General features: G+C 40.4%; 1 protein-coding gene across 1 annotated transcript in view; it reads left to right on the plus strand.

Annotated features, from left to right (window-relative positions):
- Positions 1-288: 288 nt before the first annotated feature.
- IHO1 (interactor of HORMAD1 1) overlaps positions 289-16,808 on the plus strand; it is a 58,927-nt gene continuing 42,407 nt past the window's right edge. The window contains exons 1-4 of the mRNA XM_063121627.1: positions 289-344; positions 5,980-6,154; positions 9,435-9,592; positions 14,500-14,548. Of these exons, the coding sequence (XP_062977697.1) occupies positions 289-344; positions 5,980-6,154; positions 9,435-9,592; positions 14,500-14,548 (438 nt within the window). The remainder of the gene's footprint in view (positions 345-5,979; positions 6,155-9,434; positions 9,593-14,499; positions 14,549-16,808) is intronic.

A 16,808-nucleotide genomic window follows, 5' to 3' on the forward strand; every position in this document is an offset into this window, starting at 1 on the left:
CCTGTACTACATCAGTCTGAACACCCATCCTTCCATACTGATTAAATTTACATTGGGGATAGAAAAAATTGTTTTGAAAATGTATCAACTTTGGAAACCACTATGATTACCCTTCTACCCTCAGAGGGCACCTTGCTCCCAGTGTCCATTTTTTATGGTAGTTCAGGGGAGAAACATCTGTTGAAATGGATTGTCTATATAAACAAATATATGAGAAACCAAACATATCATGCTACACATATATACTTCACATATTTCTCTTCATCTTTTAACAGGTGAGCCTGAGAAATGAATTTGAATCTATGGAACAGCAAAGATATGTCTAGCACTCCCACAAAAATGGGGTAAGTGGCTTATTGCTGTCATTTGTATTATCATTACTGTCTCATCATCATTTATCATAATCAGTGCCATGCAATTCAGAGCATGATGCCTGATTCTGATTTAGAGGCCAATTATGGTTTGTTCAATTTGGACCTCACAACAAACTATGATTACCATGAACCAGGAAGTGGAGAAGGGAACTGACACATGCAAGGGGAAGTAGGAGGTGGCTAGAGAAGGAGGGAGTCTGCACCTGCAGTATGTTCCTGTCATCCAAATTGTAGTTTGCCTATGGTGTCTGAAATGAGCTACATACAGTACCAATTGGCTCAAATATGAGCAAGTAACTGCTGACTTGAATGATCAACCCGTATGAGCAGTGAAATGGCAGAAAATCACAGGAACGTCAGAATTGGTTTGCTGGATCAGACCAAAGCCCATCTAATCAGGCATCCTGTGTTTTTTACAGAACCCAGCCACCTCAGGAAGTTCCCAAGCAGGGCATGAAGGCAGCAACCATCTTTTTTCTCCAGTACCTAGTATTCAGAGTTATAATATTCACAGAAGATGTGGAGGCATGTTGCATATATGTGGCGTGCTGGGGATAAGGACATTTCTGCTCAGGAAAGCTCCCACTGTGTCTTCTATGAATATAATTCTCCAACATTACACCGCTCAGAGCAGTAATCTGTGCATATCAGAGCCAATTCATAATGCGTGGATTAGCTCTCAAATGATCAGGACAGCACAATGTCCTTGCTTTTAGTGTAAGAACACGCTGCTACCCCAGTGAATTTAGATTAAAAAGAGTTTATTAGCCTATTTGAAAATTTACAAACAAAGGATATAATGCATGATAATGCATGTTGAAGCCCATGGCCTTGTAATTTTTTAAAAATAATAATAATTAAAGCAACCACTAGTAGGGGATGACTGCATTTATAGAGTTGATAGGACTAGTATTTATGTGCAAATACATCCACTGAATTTGAGGTGACATATAATTTGCAATTCTTCCTGAAAATGTCTTCTCTTATATTAGGTTACAAGAAAACAGATCTGATAACATATTTTAATTTTACTTGAGGAGGAATATTAAATGTGCATAAGATACTGTTTGACTGCCAGATCAAATTATTGGATGCTTTGCGAGCATTTTATCTCTGTGATTTCCCTTGTGCTGTTTACAGTATAGAGCTTATTATGTGAAAAGGCCTCTCCAGGATTGATGAAGACAGTGCTGAAATGAATCATGATTCTCTGAATATAATTTACTCATTATAAAACTATGTAGCATACTTTACTGTGCTTATAAGCTTGGGCATGGGTTTTTCATTAGAAGTCACACAAGGGTAGCTTTTGCATCCAGGCTGTAACAAAGTAATATTTTTTCCTGTTCTAGACATCCAGAGAAAGCAGTGGCAGGGTAATTTTGAAAAAGAAAGAGGGAGGAAGAAGCAAAGTAGCACTCTTTAGACCCATTTTACAAACATTCAGATTAATCCCCTGTATAACTCCTGTTCAACTAAATGTACAATTTGTCCCACTGAGCATATGCTATCTAAATTAACTTCTTAAAACTGTTGTGACAATCTGCCAACTAAGGCACTGTATACTCTGCCAGTTTGATTTGCTGTGATAGTGCATGAGGAAGAACATTCAAACAAGAAAAGAAATTAATAATAGTGCCAATTAAGGGAATTATACTCACTCCAGGCAAGTGGGATAATAGAATTCTCTACAGCAGAAGGTGACAACAAGTTTACATGGATAAGAGTACGATTAGTTTTCTCTGGCATGATTTACCCTTTAAATAAAGACATGCTGCTTGGTTGTGTTATCATCTGGGAGTTTTCAGGTTTTTGTTTTGTTTTGTTTTGTTTTTACAATGCTCTGAAGTTAAAATTAGATTCATTTCTGAATCTACTGTACCACTTACGTTTTCTCCCAGTTTATGGATAGCACAACAATATAGGAAAAGTCATAGAAGGGCAACAAAGAGGAAAATGTCATAGAGAGAAAGCAGCTAATTCCTGAAGTTATAATTTTAGGTGAGCCTTCCCCAGTTTAGCACCCTCCAGATGTGTTGGACTACAACTCCTATCAACCATAGCCCTCTGCAAGCAGATAGTCCGTGGGTGCCTGATTGGGGAAGGCAGATCTGGATTTTTCTGCTAAGAATGTGAGGCACATGTATCCATGATCTGCAAACCCTGAGACCATGTGGCTTGAGGCATCTGGATTGTTTCAATAAACTGTTCCTTGAATCTGCCTCTTGTTATTTTGAACTGTGCTTACAATCAGTTATTCCACAAACTTCATTCTGGGGCTGGATAAAAGTCTCTCTCTCTTACAGGGGACAGAAAAGTAGAAAGTTCTAGGAGAGATGCTAGTGTCTGAGCTACAGGTAGTGCTGGAGAAGGGGGGCAGAAATTCCCCCCAGAGAACCAGATTGCATCCTTCAATCACCTCCATTGCTGAACTCCTGTGGTTACTTTAAGGAAAGATTCCCCCCCCCCCAATATACTTAAGAATGAATTTCTTTATTATCATAAATTAATATTAGAAATATTTAAATAAATACACAAATGAATAATGTGTTATATGAAGGGAAATTCTGTTGAGGAATCAAGGAATTTGTAGCATCACTATGCCTTGTGGCAAAGAGGATGCTTTGGGTGCTAAATGCATGTTCAGAGGCGATAAAGGATGAGCCGTATTTGAATTCTAACCAAGGAATTTCTCCTGAATCATAAGGATTATAATTTCAAGGATGCATAAGCATTGCCATTCTCATTCATGCATGTTTGTCTTGGCTGTTATCGCCAGAAATGCACTTTTGTCCCTTCTGTGCTGCCACAGTATTTTGTTCTGGTGCCACCATGGTTAAGGACAAACAGTTTGAGAGGTCTTGTTGTTTTTAACAAAAAAATATTGAGTGACTCATCACAAAGCATGATGGCTTAATAGTTAGGCCATTTGGTCATGTCTCTGAAGGATGTAGGCTGCTTCTTACAAACACTGGTCTTCCATCTGTAAATTGACTGATACATTGGTTTCAGTAAGTCAAAGGCTGTCTCAGCTTTCCTACTGTCAGTAGATCAAAATTCCAGTGAAGGAGATAAGCTACTGGCTGAAGCTGACATTTTCTTTAACACGTTATTATCCCTTTTGATATATGCAGCTGCCATGTTCTGTTCTCAGAATAACAGAAAGCTTGTAACCTAATAGCCATGTTATATAATTTAAAGACCATAAGAAGAACATTGCTGGATCAGACCAAAGCATTCAGCTTGCTGGATCAGCATTCAGCTGGCTATGTGCCCTCTGTGAACAATCATTTATTTGAAGGGTTGCCAGAGGAGTGTTCACTGTTTGAAGGCACCCCCTCCTTGAAGGGCTGCCCTGTCCAGTTCCATTTTAAAAATAAAAAACCATGAGAACTGTTGACCACCAGACTGAACAGGCAGATATCACCTGGACACAGACTTCCCCACTATGGTTGAGATCAGACAAAACAATAATCCACATTCAGGGGTTGTGAATGGGTTGTTTGTAGGTTGTCATTGAACTGTGGGTTATGGTTGAAACGTGGGCTGTCATGAATCCAGCTGTGATACCAAACCACGGTTGGTTAACCATGATCAACCGATGAAGAGAACTCATAGTTTGTTTCTGTGCTGTAAACAGACAATTCAGAGGGCTATGGGGTGTACCATGGCAGTGGACGTGCCTACTAGGAGTGCTAGCAGCTGAGGCTTGACTCTAACAGGGTGGGCACAATGTGTCTAACTCAGCTATGTAGCTTTGCTTGAAGGCTTTGTTGTAAGAAGCTAAAGGCTATTCCAATCTGTGCTAAGCCAGGTACATTCACTAGTTATTAATATAGGACAGAGGAAAAGTACATAGCTGTAGATGATATTGAATCCCCTTTTAGATGTAATTTCTGCAAAGCATAGAGCTTTGTTTGCATCTGGCACACAGCTGAGTTCATAGTTGGAGATTATTATATTTCAAACAATATTTGCATATTTATTGCATTTCTACGGTCATATGCTTCCCAGACATTTTTCTGATGTGTCAGTACTTCGATTCCAAGAGGTATCCTATAAATAGCAAAGATAAAAAGAAAAAGTCTTGTTTTGGTGGAATAGGGATGAGAACTTCAAATAAGCATGTCAGTGTTGACTAGCAACAGAAAAACACTATCTGAAAAACTGAGAAACGGGCACGATCTGGCGCATAGTAGAAATCAAAATTAAAAATGTTCCTTAAGCCAGGGTTAGGAACACAAATGAAAGGGAAGAAACATACTTCTTAAACATGGATGGCATCGTCAAACACATGATTTCATGGCTTTAAACATCCAGGTCTCCTGCCATGGCCTTTAAATTCTCTGTGGCAAGTACCAAATAGCCTATCATGGAGCCTGCAAAATATTAACAGCGGCATGATGAAGCCAGCTGTGCACTATATAGAGGGATAAGTGAGTTGGTTTTGTCAACATTCTGTAGCAGGGAAGCTCAGATTCTGCAACTGGTATGCAAATCATAATTACACATATCTTTATAATTTCTTCTATCCCTGCTAGTCAAGGGGAGCCCCCTGACTAACCAGAAATCTTGCTGAGATATCCTAGAGATGTTTCAGCAGGTATTATTTATACACTTTCTTTGCAACCAAAATAGCTTAATTTAAAACAACAACAACAACAACAACAACAACAACAACAATGAAACAGATTTTCAGGATGCTGTATGCAATGAGTATTCCCAAATTCTGCCTTTATACTGAATTGTGGAATATACAGGATTCTGAATATAGGTAGTAAAGTAATGTCAGTGACAGCAAATTTGCAACTACTCTAGAGACAGGTGTTCATTTTCCTCATATTATTTTCTGTTGGAGTGGGTAAGTCATTTGAACCAGTGAGGCGTGGTAGACAGAAAGGGAACTTGTTTCTTCCTCCACCAGTTTCTTCTTGTTGATGTAGATTGCAGTTCTTAGGCTTCACTTCTTTCCTCCTCCTTCTCAGTTAGTTAACTTCTTCTTTGTCTGAAGCATGCAGCCATAATGGCTGCACTCAACTCTCTCTGAAACCTCTTTTGTTTTCCCAGGAGCTATAAGCTCTTAACAATACTATATTTTAACTAGAAATAGCAGTGTTTTTTTTCTTTCTTTCTATAGCCTTGCCGTACACCAATTATACACTGAAGTTACTACCAAACAAAACATAACTCTAACATTTTCAACCAAGAACTTCCAAGCATGAACATTTGTTGGGAAATGTTCTCTCTCTCTCTCTCTCTCTCTCTCTCTCTCTCTCTCTCTCTCTCTCTCTCTCTCTCTGTGTGTGTGTGTATGTGTGTGTGTACAGTGTGTATATATAAAATTTCAGAGTGTTCTGAGAAAAATGGCATGGGCTTATTATTTTTTAAATTATGAATTGAAGGAGATCCTTTGCCTCAAAATGTCTTTAGTGAACTCAGGATTGCTGAACATTTAATACTGCTGTTATGGGATTTGGACAGTTTCAAGAATCATGAAGAGACAGGTTTTTATTTTGGCTGTCATATATATTTAATATATTTGTGATTATAATTTTATTCATTACACTTACTTAGGATGTCTCCCCTTTCTGTTTTCCTATTTCAGGCCTAATAAATCATCCAGCTGGACCAGTGTTCCTAGTGATTACAATAGTATGAGTGACTCTCAGTGCCTTTTTGGTTCCCAGTTCTGTCCAGAGAACTCACAGTCAGCATCAGTCCCACTTGAAGTTAGTATCCAACAAAGACAAGGCAGAAGCTCACAGCAAAGTTCTCAAGATGTGAGTTTGATGTGTAAAGTCTTTGGTATTTTGCTGCCTTTGGGGAAGCAATAAAAATCAAAAGTTTGTAGAGTTTATTCTTCCATTTCCCCCCTGCAAGAGCAAAATGTGACATTTTTGTCTCACAAGAACCATGTGAAGCAGTATAGGTAGAAAGATAGTGACTTACACAAGGCTACACAGTGAATTTCATGGATGAGCAGGGATTTGAACCCAAGTTAATTTATCCACTGTAACACAAACTAATCTAAAATCAGTGCGGGGAGAACAATGAACAATGCCTTGATTCTCTCTGACCTGGTTCTCGTGCCATGCTAAACCACAGTGGGTTGTCTCCATGGCTGGTTGCAGGGTGGCTTAGTGTGACATCTGAACCCAGTGTGGCTTTTCATTCGTAGGTTGTTTTTCATGAACAAGGCACTCTGAGAACCTAAGGCTTGCAATAAGGTTGTTTAGTGTGGGTTGTTTTCAGGGTGGCTTAGAGCGAGGATTGAGGGGGAAAGTACTCATACCAAGCTGCCCCATGGTCAATTGTCTTCCTTGAGTAATGTGGGTTGTTTAGTGAACAACCAACCCAACGTGGCTTATTCTTAGGGTGGCTTAGCATGATTTGTGAACTCTTCCCCTCTTTCTGTAGTACTTAGTAGAGGGGATATCTTTTGAACTATATAAACTATTGCAACACCACAAGTACTATACAGCACCATGTACATCGATGGTGCTATATAAATAAATAATAATAATAATAATACAGATCACAATTTCCTCACATTATTGCTAGTGATATTTTCCTCACCATACCTGAGAAATATACACAAAGACTGCTAGGAAACAACAACTCTTCTTTGAAATTTACTCACACAACTTGTAAAGCAAAGGAAAGACCTACTCACCAGCCCCTAAACTCATCAATACTCTACCATCAAATAAAATAAATACTGCACAATCCCTGTGGCAATATTCTGTCGTCTATCTGGAAAATACTGTGTTTCTGATGAATATTGGAAAATTAACACACACACACACACACTTATTGTCATGAATGTGTTGATGGAATGTTTATGTGGTTTGAAGAAAGTTGTTCTAAGACTGGATTGTCTTAGAACAATGTCCACAGAGGAGCAGGTATAGTGTGCGAGTGTTCTTTGATCCAGCTCTGCTACTTCATTCTAGGTGGTATCTGTTGCCAGGAGGTGCTTTTACCAGCCAAAGGTGCTTCACTAACTGTGTCCCCTCTTGGAAGACAAAAACATGGCCACAATATTTTATCACTTCCAGATTGAATTATTGTAGCGTATTCTAAGTGGTACTGCTTAAAAAGGTGTCTAGAAACTTCAGATTATCAACAATGTGTTTACCAGAGAGTTTAGGAACATAGGAAGCTGCCTTATACTGAGTCAGATCATTGGTCCATCAAGCCCAGTATTGTTGACACCGTTTGGCAGTGGCTATCCAGGGTTTCAGGCGAGATTCTTTTCTGGAGAAGCTAGGGATCGAGCTTGGGACCTTCTGCATGCAAAACATGTGTTCTATCACACTGAGCTATGCCCCCTCCCATAGTTTAGAAGGGCTTGTTCAAGAGAACACATTTCACTGACGCTTAAAGCTTTGCATTAGTTATGAGTTGTTTCTGAACCTAATTCAAAGTGCTGGTGTTGACCTTTAAAATCCTAAATAGCATGGGGGTAAGAATACCTTATCCCATACTGCCCTCCCATCCATGGGTTTTGAGATCTGTGGCAATACTACTTCAGTGACCTCCAGAAATGTGGCTTATGAGGAGTTTGAACTGGGCTTGAGACGCTCACATGGCCAGGTCACTGAGCACATTTGGAAAGGTGTTTAATAACATCTTATTGAAAAAGTCATTCTACCAAATGGGCTGCTGTGATTTGTATTTTATAGCTATTTTTTATTATTTTAATGCCTTATTAAAGTTAGATCACTGGTCCATCTAGCTCAGTTCTGTCTACATTGACTGGCAGCAGGTCTCTGGGGTTTCAGACAGGAGTCTTTACCATCCCTATCTGAAGGGTAGGGATTTATTAATGATTTTAGGGATTTATTAATGATTTGGATGAGGAGGTGCAGGGAACGCTTATCAAATTTGCAGATGACACAAAATTGGGTGGGATAGCTAATACCCTGGAAGACAGAAACAAACTTCAAAGTGATCTTGATAGGCTGGAGTGCTGGTCTGAAAACAACAGAATGAAATTTAATAGGGATAAATGCCAAGTTCTACATTTAGGAAATAGAAACCAAATGCACAGTTACAAGATGGGGGATACTTGGCTCAGCAATATTACAAATGAGAAGGATCTTGGAATTGTTGTAGATCGCAAGCTGAATATGAGCCAACAGTGTGATATGGCTGCAAGAAAGGCAAATGCTATTTTGGGCTGCATTAATAGAAGTATAGCTTCCAAATCACGTGAGGTACTGGTTCCTCTCTATTTGGCCCAGGTTAGGCCTCATCTAGAATATTGCGTCCAGTTCTGGGCTCCACAATTCAAGAAGGACGCAGACAAGCTGGAGAGTGTTCAGAGGAGGGCAACCAGGATGATCAGGGGTCTGGAAACAAAGCCCTATGAAGAGAGACTGAAAGAACTGGGCATGTTTAGCCTGGAGAAGAGAAGATTGAGGGGAGACAGGATAGCACTCTTCAAATACTTAAAAGGTTGTCACACAGAGGAGGGCCAGGATCTCTTCTCGATCCTCCCAGAGTGCAGGACACGGAATAACGGGCTCAAGTTAAAGGAAGCCAGATTCCAGCTGGACATCAGGAAAAACTTCCTGACTGTTAGAGCAGTACAACAATGGAACCAGTTACCTAGGGAGGGTGTGGGCTCTCCCACACTAGAGGCATTCAAGAGGCAGCTGGACAAGCATCTGTCGGGGATGCTTTAGGGTGGATTCCTGCATTGAGCAGGGGGTTGGACTCGATGGCCTTGTAGGCCCCTTCCAACTCTGCTATTCTATGATTCTATGCCAGGAATTGAAACTGGGACCTTTTTTATTTACAAAGCATGTACTTTCCCACTGACCTGTGGCCATTGCACTGTTTGATTTAATTACATATGTTTTAACATGTTGTGTATCAACTCCCATAGATCCTTGTGACTGAATGCTGAATTCTGTTTTTTAAAAAATAGTAAACAGAAAAAGAAGGAGTACTTACTAACAGAAATGTAGTTGCCAATGTTTGGGTGTGACTTCTATGCATCTTTCCCTTTATGCATGTTAAACACTAGCACATTTTGTTTTTCTTTGAAAACAGAATGAGCCCAGTATTTTTGCCAAATACCAGTCTAAGCCGCAGCTCTTTGGAGGAGATGGAAAGGAAAGGGGCTCACTTAATTTTCCTGCTGGGAGATTCAAAAGTGTCTTAGAGCAATTTGAAGAAAATAAGAAAAAGATCAAGGAAAAATATGATAAGTATGCAAACACCCTTCTGTGAGTTATGAAATTAGTTTTTCCCCCCTATTGAAAATAACAATACTGCACAATTATATACACTCTACAAGAAATTTTAATTTTTTCCTTTAAATTAATTTCAAATTTGATAAGAAGCTGGCTGATAGGGAAGTCTCCCTCGCACACTGACAGTCTTCCTCTACCTGGGGCCCTTCCGATGTTTTGGATTGTAATACCCATCAGCCATAGCCAGTATGGCTAATGTTCAGAAATGTTGGGAGTTGTAGTCCAAAACATCTGGAGGGCACCTGGTTGGGGAACACTGCTCTACAGTTATGGAGAATGACGGCCTTAAGGCAGCAGAGTGCATATTGAAGGAGACAGAGATGATCTCTTAGAAAGGTCCATTTCACAGGTAATGAAACAATATCCTTTCATGTCAAAGATATGCTTCTGGGTTGGGAGTTAGGCCTGATGATGATAGATTTAATAATTAGGAACAGAGAAATGGGCAGGTTGTGGAGTTTACATGTGATGTAGGTAGGCTGATAAATTCTGTGGGAGAGTATTCAGTGATCGTAGTATACATCAGTATCAACGACATTAGGAAATATAGCAATGAGGCTCTGTGAACCAAATTTAATTTGCTAGGTAGGAAGACCCGTTGCTTCACTATTGTATCTAAACATATTCCTGACAGAATCTCTAAAAAAAATATCTGCCTGCCAGAGGTCACTTCAACCTTTCCCAAGGCTGAACCTGAACTCACACTTTCTGCTTCACGTTGCATTGCAGTGCACTGCTATTTATCACAGAGCTAGCAGGCAGCTTCTGTTGCAGTCTCCTGTGATCTTATCGCTGCAGTGTTCCTCCTCCCTTCTGTCTGTCACTCCAATGTAAAACATGTATTCCCCTTACACATAAGACACAATTACCCACATGTGTCTATGTGGGTAATTGGATTTATGGTGGGATTCAAAACTTTTTCCTTTGAAAATTGTCAATGTGTTCTACATGCGAGCTGCCTGCTTCTGTTGTATGGGTTGTTATTGCTACTCCGTAGTTTTCAACATTTTGTAATTTGCTTTGAGATGTTATATCCCTGCAGGGTGATATATAAATGTCTAAAATAATTTTAAAAATAAACAACCAATCAACCAACAACCACTGTGCTATGGAGATGGAAGCACTCCTTTTTTGCTGTGGCCCCGCATTTGCCCTGGCAAAGGGATTCTGGTATGCAGACTGCTGCTGCCTGTTTCTGTGCTGCTGGGGCATCTGTTTGCAGAGAACAATTATTCATGTATATAGATGGGATATCCATGATTATTGCTCTAGTATGCTGCATGGGCTAGGAGAGAACTGTCTAAAGATCAGCCCAGTTGCCTTGTGATATTTGAGAATCAGATGTACTTGTGGAAATGTTCTACAGTAATGGAGGCAGTACTAAAGATTATCAGTTCCAAGTTATGGTGATGTCTTGACAATTGCCACCTAAATACTAAAGTTCATTAGTCTGTACAAGGACTTGGCTATGTAGTAAGTCCTCCTCTCAAGAGAGAAATGAGGGTGTACAGTATGTGCCTGAGCCTGATAGGCATTAACTTCCTATTTGCTTTTTATTGGGTGAGTCTGTTCTTGTCAATTTCTCTGTGAATGAATTTCACTGAAAAAGATTATCTCTAAAAGAATTCAGAGGAATGGCTGAACAAAGGCATTTTTGCTACACCAGCATTTACACTTTAAATAAAAGTAGGGCATTGCCACCAGCATCACTGATATGCAGTGAGGGAAATTGTATGTTCAAAAGTGAGCACCTTTGTTATTTTATAAACAAGCAGTTTAGAGCTGTATGTTCTACTGACAACGCTGCCTCCCTACAGCATTTTCGAATATACCCTGTGTTAGTAAGAAAGGATTAGGATGACTGTTAAAAAAAAAACCAAAAACAAAAAAGATTTTTGCTGAGCAAGGCAACAGCTTCAGCCCCAAGTGTGAAGGATTTTAGCGATTCCCCCCCCCCCCTTTCTTTTGGTCTGATGAATAATTCCAGCTCTGTACATATTTTATTCAGAAACAAATGTGAGAACATCTGAGAGACGGCAGGGGTGGGGGGAGGGCAAGCAAACAATATTTTAATTGGAAGACTTCAGCACATGCAGTTGCTCATATGATCAATTCATCTCTCCTCTGAAATATGTTAAAAAGCTTTTGATAAGGCTAATACTGAACCTCTGACAGAAGGAAAACAAAGACTCTGCATAAGCAAATTAAAAGAGGGTTTGACAACAGTCTGTTTTATAAATACTTAGAAATTTCTGGATGCTTTTTGTGCTTTCTTTTTGTCATAATCCCACCATCCAAAGCTCTATCTCTCCACGGTGTCAGTATCTGGCTTCTTGTTGAGCTGCTTGATGACATGCCTCCTCCTTCCACCACCCCACAATGCACAAATATTTCCACAAGTTAAATAGAGTTGAATATAATGCAATGAGAAAGCTCACTTGCCAAATTAGACTGTAGTAGTAATTGCATCCTCCTTGTGAAAGGTCAATATACAATAGCAATTTTATCACGTTATATATATGAGCTGAAATATTAAACTGGACATTCTCTTTCATAATTTCTATGAGCACACACAATCACAGGTGATCAGAACTTTTGAAAATTTCTAAGATTGGATTAACCAAAAGCTAAATAGCCAAGTGTTTTTCCCCTCTTTGTAATGTTTATTCATCGCAAATGACTTAGCTCTGTCCCTTTTATCAAGTGCTTATGCCATTTCAGAGCCTCGTGTGGCGCAGAGTGGTAAGCGGCAGTTGCTGCAGCCGAAACTCTCCCCACAGCCTGAGTTCCATCCCAGCGGAAGCTGGTTCTCAGGCAGCCGGCTCAGATCGACTCAGCCTTCCATCCTTCCGCAGTCGGTAAAATGAGTACCCAGCTAGCTGTGGGAAAGGTAACTGTGACTGGGGAAGGCAATGGCAAACCACCCCGCTACAAAGTCTGCCAAGAAAATGTCAGCGAAAGCAGGCGTCCCTCGAGGAGTCAGCAGTGACTCAAGTGCTTGCACGAGAGGTTCCTTTCCTTTTTCCTTATGCCATTTCATTTAACTTCATTCATTTTCTGATTTGTTTAAAGGTCTTAAAGGTTTTTAATTCTTACAGTCCATGATTTTGCCCCTTCTCCTGTTGTACAACCAGTTCCTAAGAGAGAATGCATATAAGCCAAATCCCCTTTTAAAAGCAGTGAAGAGCAGCATAGCATCCGTGCCACCGGCAAGGTTGTTGTTTCAGCCTATCTCATGCAGATGAGATATGATGCTATTTTCACTGAAATGTCACTTGCAGAGCACACAGTGACCTGGTCTGCTTGACATGACAGCCCACAGTGGCTTAATTTACCCACTAGGGCTGTTGCATTGTGCTGTGCATCCATAGACACCATTTTTGCATGGTGCCTGCAGGCACCCAGGATGCCATGATTTATTGTGTCATGTGAACCCAGATGGCAGGGATTGTTTGAAGGTTATTTGAGGGTTGTCTAAGTCTCAAACAACCCCTGCTGCTTGGATTTGCACAACATGGCAAGCCACAGCAAGCTGGGTGCCTGCGGACACATGGCAATATGTCCTTTAGTCTGATACAGGGCAAGTTCATTGAGTGACTCTTTTAAATTAAACATTTTACAATGCTGACAGTTCTAGGACTTTTTTCTGTCTAAAAATGCATAGGATTGCCACCTTATCCATTTCCCATGTATTCAGAATTTTCATTGACTGTAAGGGGTAGCTGTGTCTTTCTTGATCTCCACACATTGATCAACTCTGGGGAGTAATTTTGTTCCCCATATATTCAGTCCACACATATATTCTGAAGTGCTTTTGTGAACTGTGTTACAGGAATTACAATCAAAAGCAGTTGATATGTGTTGCTTCCTGTTAGAAAAGGGGTGTGCAACCTGCAGTCCGCTAAGGCTTTACTGCAGACCCCATGGGTGCCCTGACCTCACACTGCCAAATCCCCCCTCCATTTCCCATCTGCTTGTGTTTTCCACTCCTTACCTCAGAGATCTTCATACATATCACTCTTTGCTAGCAAGGTAAGAATGATCTGAGTGACTGCTGTGTGTGTATATTTGTGTGTGTGTGCATATGTGCACCTGTGTGTATGTCTGTATGTACGTGTGTGCTGCCCCCAGACCCCGAACAACCATAACATGTGCCCCTTGGGCTGAAAAGTTTAGACATATAATGATATGTCTGGTGGTGTGAATGGGTGCTTGATTTTCTCAATACATGTACCATTCATTGTCATGGTACAACTTTAAAAAACATTTGCTTCAAGTTTTTTATCTGGAAGTGTATCTACCACAGTTTCACCAAATATGGGTGTTCTTAATTCACCAAAATGAAGCCTTGAAGTTCCAATCCTCACCTCCACCTCCATCATCTCCTCTTCTGAATTATCTCCATCTGGGATCACCTTCCAGGTACTTTCTCCACCTCTGCTTCTTTTGTATTCTATTCATTATTCCTTCCTTTGTTCTTCTTCACAGGCATCTTTTTCAAATGCTTCCTCTTATACAAAGCTACCATGGGCTATCACCAGATGTTAGCCAGTAAAACTGGCTTGCTGAAACATGTATTCCTACAGTTACTAACACCTCTGGTTTAGCAGTAGCCATCTGTCAACATTTCAGAAAGACACGTCCATGCAGGATTTTTACTAATGGAATTTATTTGGCTATAGAGGTGAAAGTTCCCTGGAGATAAATGCTTTAATGAGGAATTAAGGCATTTTAAAATCTAGACTTTGCTATTTAATGCATGCTGCCTCATGAGATTATCTTGGCTTTCCACACACCCCTCCCTATTTGCATCTGACTAATTTGCATATAAATTTTGTATTTCCTGTGTATTTCCCTTTCAGTGAGGTTTTAAACTCTTTTGTTTTGAACACCAAAGAGAGTCTGCAAAGGGTAAGTGAATCCAAATTATAAATTAGAAATAGAAGTGGGAATTTTTAAAGTGCATTTCCCCCGTTAATAGAGTAGTTGTCTTTTGTCATGCAGTATGAAAAAATATAATTGATCCTTCCATTTGGGTGCTTTTAGATTCAGCTGAAAACACTAGATATATTGAAAATAGTATAATGGAAATGAATTAAGTCTCTCAGCAAAATTATTTATGTATTTTCCAGTTGCAATCCTCCTCTGATAGGTTTGAAGAAACTCTGAAATCTCTTTTGGATAGCTTTGGAAACCTTTCTAAGACACGTAAGTTCTTGAGTTAGTTCTATTACCAGAAGAGGGTGGGATCACCCTGATAACTGCGCCTGTATTCATTGAGGTGTGGGAACCTTTTCAGATACTGTGGTTTTGCATGGATGATAATGAATCAGCCAATGTCATTTCAGGAAACACCCTGCCTCCAAGGAGAACCCCTGGTTTTATCCTCACAAGAACCCTGTGTAGGTTAGGGGAAAGAGAGACACCGGGTTTGGATGATCATGGAGGTGACTGCGATTTACATAATTACTTGCGATGCAGCATGTGTTGTCGCATCATTTGAACCCAGCACACGCTGTGGCGGGAGTGGCTTCTTACCCACTCTACAATCCACAACTTGCCATAGGGATTGTGGGGGGTGAGTGAGAAGGCACCCCTGCCATGCCACACACCAGGTTCAGATGACATGGCAACCTGTGCTGCATTGCGGGTAATTACATAAATTGCAGTCACACGACTGGCATGCACAGGGATGAGAAGAGAACCCACAAAGGGTTCTTCCACCCCTGTAATCATTCAAACACAACCAGAGACTGCCAAAAAGTCACCCAGTAAACTTCACAGCCAAGCAGGAATTTGAACACAGGATTTCCTCTGCTACTCCAATAAATCCCTATTATTATTATTATTATTATTATTATTATTATTATTATTATTATTCCACCTTTTGCCCAATGCTGGGCTTCAAAGTGGCATTACAAAATTTAAAACATATACATTAAAGCCTATAAATAGAGATATACAAAAGTTAAAAGTATATTAAATATATTCCAATATTAAAACATTTAAACATTTTAAATGACAATTTTAAAAGTCTTTGGCACAGATGGAGGTCCAGATCATTCACCAAAGTCCTCCTGGAACAAAAAAGTATTTGCCTGCCTCCTAAAGCACTTCAAGGAGGGAGCCAGTCTAGGGCAGGATCTACACTACTGCTTTAAAACGTTTTATAACAGTAGTGACAACTGTTGGGGCCCAGGACACACTCCATATACAGTTTTCAAAACGTTTTCAATGTGTCATATCCTGCTTGGTGTAGATCTGGCCTGGGAAGAGAGTTCCAGAGTGTTGGAGCAGACACCAAGAAGGCCCTCTCCCACGTTCCCACCAGGCGCGCCTGTGATGTTGGAGGGACTGAGAGAAGGGCTTCCCCTAAAGATCTTAAAGCATGGGCAGGCTTATAAAGGAGCATATGATCTTTCAGATAACCTGGACCTGAGCCATATAGGGCTTTATAGGTCATAACCAGCACTTTGAATTGTGCATGGAAACAAACTGGAAGCCAGTGGAGCTGTTTTAACAGAGGTGTTGTATGCTCCCTGTAACCAGTGCCGGTCAGCAATCTGGCTGCAGCTCTTTGAACCAGCTGAAGTTTCTGAAAACACTCTTTAAAGGCAACCCCACGTAGAGCGTGTTACAATAATCCAATTGGGATGTAACTAAGGCATGTGTCACCATAGCCAGGTCCGACATCTCTAGGACCTGGTGTGCAGCTGGCACACTAGCTTTTACTGTGCAAATGCACTCATGGCCATTGCTGAAACCCTGGCATCCAGGCTCGGCTGAATCCAGAAGTACACCCAAGCTGCGGACCGGTGTCTTCAGGGGGAGTGTTACCCCATCCAGCACAAGCTGAATCCCTATTCCCTGAGCTGCCTTTCGACTATTTCCACTATACTGTGATTTTTTGTCTTTGAAGTGATTGTTTTGGATTTCTTATTGTGGAGAAGGCAGTTGCATTAGTGTCTCGGGTGCCTGCTGTTTGGTGCAATTTGAGTGTGTTGCCAAATCTCTTTCTCTCTTCCTACCTGTGTTGTTTCCAGAGCTTTCTAGTCAAATGATTTTCTCCTGTCTTTCCCTTCTCTGATCCCAGAGATTGTGTACTGATCCTTTCCATTGTTAGAACACTCATCTTTAAAAATAAAGATAAAAATGAAAGCTTTCTCCCTAT

The sequence above is a fragment of the Elgaria multicarinata genome, chromosome 3, assembly GCF_023053635.1.
Source record: "Elgaria multicarinata webbii isolate HBS135686 ecotype San Diego chromosome 3, rElgMul1.1.pri, whole genome shotgun sequence".
Classification (NCBI taxonomy): domain Eukaryota; kingdom Metazoa; phylum Chordata; class Lepidosauria; order Squamata; family Anguidae; genus Elgaria; species Elgaria multicarinata.